Source organism: Littorina saxatilis, linkage group LG12 (assembly GCF_037325665.1).
Source record: "Littorina saxatilis isolate snail1 linkage group LG12, US_GU_Lsax_2.0, whole genome shotgun sequence".
Classification (NCBI taxonomy): Eukaryota; Metazoa; Mollusca; class Gastropoda; order Littorinimorpha; family Littorinidae; genus Littorina; species Littorina saxatilis.
This window is the reverse complement of record NC_090256.1, coordinates 2,482,693-2,487,250: the sequence shown is the minus strand read 5'-3', so window position 1 is coordinate 2,487,250 and position 4,558 is coordinate 2,482,693. Positions and strand designations below refer to the sequence as shown.

The window sequence follows — 4,558 nt, the reverse complement described above, 5'->3', positions numbered from 1 at the left end:
TGTGTGTGTGTGTGTGTGTGTGTGTGTGTGTGTGTGTGTGTGTGTGTGTGTGTGTGTGTGTTACACGTTACATGAACATTCTCACAGATTATCATTTCAGATGTTTTTAATTATCGGATTAAGACGTCATATCCAGTTTTAAAAAACCCGACTGAAGTGGCATTGCGGAGACCGCATTTTTTAATCAAAATCTTTGAATTTTTGGTTTAGCCATCTTTGACCCGGTCCTCATTATGAGATTGCATTTCAGCTTGGAAGTTTAAAATCTAATTAACTACTATGTCAATCAAAATTGTGTTTGAAACAGAAATTGCAATTAAAAATAAGGAAAATGATTGCATTGTATTCTTTATCGATTTCGGAATCCAACTGTGTTGTGTTTGGACTGAAAATGTGTTTAAGTAGTCAAGAAGATACGTATCATACACATTTGGCTTAACTGGCTTAACTGGCTTAACTGGCTTAACTGGCTTAACTGGCTTAACTGGCTTTACTTTAACGCATCTCGAATTCTATGTGTTCAAACTAGAACCCTCGTCAACAACGTCGTTTTTATACCTGTACTATGGGCGTGGATGTAGCTCAGTCGGTAGCGCGCTGGATTTGTATCGAGTTGGCCGCTGTCAGCGTGAGTTTGTTCCCCACGTTCGGTGAGAGATTTATTTCTCAGTCAACTTTGTGTGCAGACTCTCCTCGGTGTCCGAACACCCCCGTGTGTACACGCAAGCACGAGACCAAGTGCGCACTAAAAAGATCCTGTAATCCATGTCAGAGTTCAGTGGGTTATAGAAACACGAAAAAAACCAGCATGCTTCCCCCGAAAGCGGCGTATGGCAGCCTAAATGGCGGGCTAAAAACGGTCATACACGTAAAAGCCGTGGGAGTTTCAGCCCATGAACGAACAAACATACCTCTACTATTATCACTGCAGCATTAGCGAAGCTGCTAAAATCATGTGGTTCATTCAAGAAGATAAAACACAAGAGAGTGGAGTCCATCGCCTTAAAGAGCGCCGGAGAGTGTCCAGGTTAGTTGCTAACTGCTGGCTTAACTATCGTGGTATCAGCGACACAATGCGTCAGTAATTCCCACTGAATACAACCTGGTGTTACACCCATTTTTGTATGTATAAATCAGGCTGCGGCGACGAGAGGAACTGATTGGGCTGAAAGCGCTGGTCCTTAACCCATTAGGGACCAAATTTTTTTTTGGCTCCATTTTTCGATATTATGGAGATTATTATGTAACATTAACATATTAGACAAAAATTTGTGTTAATTTTAAGAATAAAGTAGGTTTTGGAGGCAAAATATGCCGATCCCATATATGGGATCGTGGTCCCGAAAGGGCAGGGGTTTTCATAAAACACGAAATACAACACAAGAGGATTGAAACTTCATTTAAGCAGGTTTAATGAAACAGATAAGATGATTCAGGTACATGTTCCCCAGCACATCAGTTGTGAACTATAACACAAAAGAAATTGTACTTTTTGTGTACTTTGAAGCAAAATAACACTGAAAATCCTAAAAAAAATTACTGTAAAAACAAACTCACCAAACCAAGTATTTTTGCAACATAATTCGTGACAGTGACATAAAGGAGTTGTTTCACTATTCTCAAAGAGAACATTTCTCAATTTACTCATTATAATAACGGGGAATGGGGGGGGGGGGGTGATCAAATGTCAATTGGCTGAGCATGGTAATGGAGGAAAATGGTGACGATTTTGTCACCAGTAAAATGCCGATGAAGGCCCGTATTTCATCAGGAGTCGTTGAGAATGCGTCGTTTCCCTTGGAGCGTGCATAAAGTTCACTGTACTCAACAATCATTTCCAGAACATCTTCATCAAAGAAAATCTGAAACAGGTCCATTGGGTTATCTGGCAACCGTGAAGCATCTGCAGGGTGGCTGTTCCACTGGAAACGTTCCTTTTGTCTGTTGGAGATGTCAGATTTCTTCCACTCTCTTTCTTGTTTTTGCTGTTTGGGCTTCATTATCTTTGTCTTTTTCTCTTTTGATGGTCCCGTTGTTGTTCGTGTTTGCTGCACTCTTTTCCCTCTGCATTGCCTTGACGAAGAGGCTGGTGTGGCAGATGATGTGCTAGGTTCGTTTACGTCGATAGGTTCCGTGTCACTTGGTGAGCTCTCGTGATCAGCATCAGCCTGTAAACCAATATGATAGTTTGATAGGGTATTGAACAATGAACATATGATAATTATAATGGGCTAACTCCAGATTTATTTTACTTCTGAGTAAAAAACCCCGACTGTTTCAATGCCTCAATTGCTTGGCACTTCTGCTAATCAGTGATCATGGGCTCCTAGTATGAAGTTAACACCGTCTTTACAGTTTACAATAAAAAGAACACAGCAAACATCATTATTGTCGACAACAATCCTATCTCAAAGAACTGATAATACTTCCTACTAAAAAAATCGTGCTCCAAAATTGTCCCTTCTATCTCTAATGCCATTGTGAATGGGCACTGACCGTAAAGGCTTCGTGATGCAACAGTCATGTTTTACGTAGTTATGCCCCTTAGTATTGTTATTTATGTTGATTGAGCAAATAAACAAACTCACTGGTAGCTCAGCAGCGAGATCTTCGACTGAAGAACGAACTCCTTGCCGTACGATGGTTGCAACGGACCCAGCAAGTAGTTGGTTTCTGTTCAGATTTGACACCACTCCCCCATCATCCTCATCACCGCTGTCCTCATCCGTGTCCTCACCAACAGCAGGGGGCTCAATGTAGACTGTAGCTTCTTCAAAAGTCCCTAGGTCTTCCAGAATGCTTACTACTTGGTTCACATTGAATGTTCTGCAAGAAACACCAATCAAACTTCAAATAACCAAAAACGGAAAACCCCTACCCTCTCGGGACCACGATCCCATATATGGGATCGCAGTTTATGAATACATTGCAAGCATGCTGACAGACTCAGAGACAAAACTTTGAAGACACATTTCGGATAATGATGTAAACAACAACTTTTATTCTTAATACCTTTACAAAAATGTTATTAGACATGGCAATATTTGCTTACCTTCGTGACGTTGTCATCTTTGCTTTCAAAACGGCGCGTGGCGATATCAAATGACAGCTGGTGACTTCAAAACAAGGGAGATTACCGACGTATCACATTTCAATGTTAGAGGTTGTGTCCCTTGATAATCTCTAACACAGATATGAAATTAATCTCCAACCAAACTTCTTCTATGTGCAATTGTTTCACCGATCCCATATATGGGATCGTGGTCCCTAACGGGTTAAACGCTCCTGCACACACAATTATTAGGCATCGACGTCACTCAGTCGTTACGTTTGTGTCGTCCAGGTTGGACTGTGTCGGGGTTTTCCCGCATCGAACAATTGTTGTTAAAGGGGTTGTCTTTAAAGCTGGAAGAATTCCTACGTCATATATACAGTGTTCTATCTATTTTGTTCAAGCGTGAGAGACAGAGAGAGAAAGAGAGAGAGATAGAGAGAGAGAGAGAGAGAGAGAGAGAGAGAGAGAGAGTATGTGTGGGTGTGGGTGTGCGTGTGTGTGTATGTTTGTGTGTGTGTGTGTGTGTGTGTGTGTGTGTGTGTGTGTGTGTGTGTGTGTGTGTGTTTGCTTGTTTGTTATTGGTTTTGCTCCTTGTTCGACGGCAATCCATTTGTTTTGTTGTTATCGGTCACTGCTTTAAATTATGTGGTTCTTGAAATTACAAGTGCGTGGCAAGCTCTTTTTGCAACGTTATTCCAGTGATATACAGGCTCCCCTTTTCAGCTTCTGCACATTCACAATAATCTTTTTCACCTCGGACAACATCTTTACCAGTTCAGGTGTGCAAACCCTTGGATGGTTTCGGGGATTGTGTGACATGTATTGTGTCAGCACGAGATGCACGAATAAGGTAGTACGGCACAGGTGGAGACACATGAACTGCAGATTTGTAGAGGCCTTTAAAGCGGGAACATTTGATTCATTTTAAGTAGTCTTTATGAAGAAATAAATAACCAGAGGAAAGTAAGGATTATAGTAAATAAAAATTTAATTAGGTGTACTTTTGACGTACTTATGGGCGGGGATGTAGCTCAGTCGGTAGCGCGCTGGATTTGTATCGAGTTGGCCGCTGTCAGCGTGAGTTCGTCCCCACGTTCGGCGAGAGATGTATTTCTCAGAGTCAACTTTGTGTGCAGACTCTCCTCGGTGTCCGAACACCCTCGTGTGTACACGCAAGCACAAGACCAAGTGCGCACGAAAAAGATCCTGTAATCCATGTCAGAGTTCGGTGGGTTATAGAAACACGAAAATACCCAGCATGCTTCTTCCGAAAACGGCGTATGGCTGCCTAAATGGCGGGGTAAAAAACGGTCATACACGTAAAATTCCACTCGTGCAAAAAAACACACGAGTGTACGTGGGAGTTTCAGCCCACGAACGCAGAAGAAGAAGAAGAAGAAGAAGAAGAAGAAGACGTACTTATTATCTACATTGCAAAATATGTGTAGATAGCGAGATCATTTCGAAAAACCAGATCTCAGGCGTATCGCAAACGGACAATAG

General features: G+C 41.8%; 1 protein-coding gene across 1 annotated transcript; it reads right to left on the bottom strand.

Annotated features, from left to right (window-relative positions):
* Positions 1–1,400: 1,400 nt before the first annotated feature.
* On the bottom strand, positions 1,401–3,275 carry LOC138981850 (piggyBac transposable element-derived protein 3-like). The gene is made up of 4 exons (XM_070354957.1): positions 3,053–3,275; positions 2,589–2,826; positions 1,737–2,168; positions 1,401–1,466 (listed from the first exon to the last, which is right to left on the bottom strand). Exons 1-4 carry the CDS (start codon positions 3,067–3,069, stop codon positions 1,401–1,403), a joined length of 753 nt encoding a protein of 250 aa, XP_070211058.1. The 5' UTR covers positions 3,070–3,275.
* Positions 3,276–4,558: the final 1,283 nt, after the last annotated feature.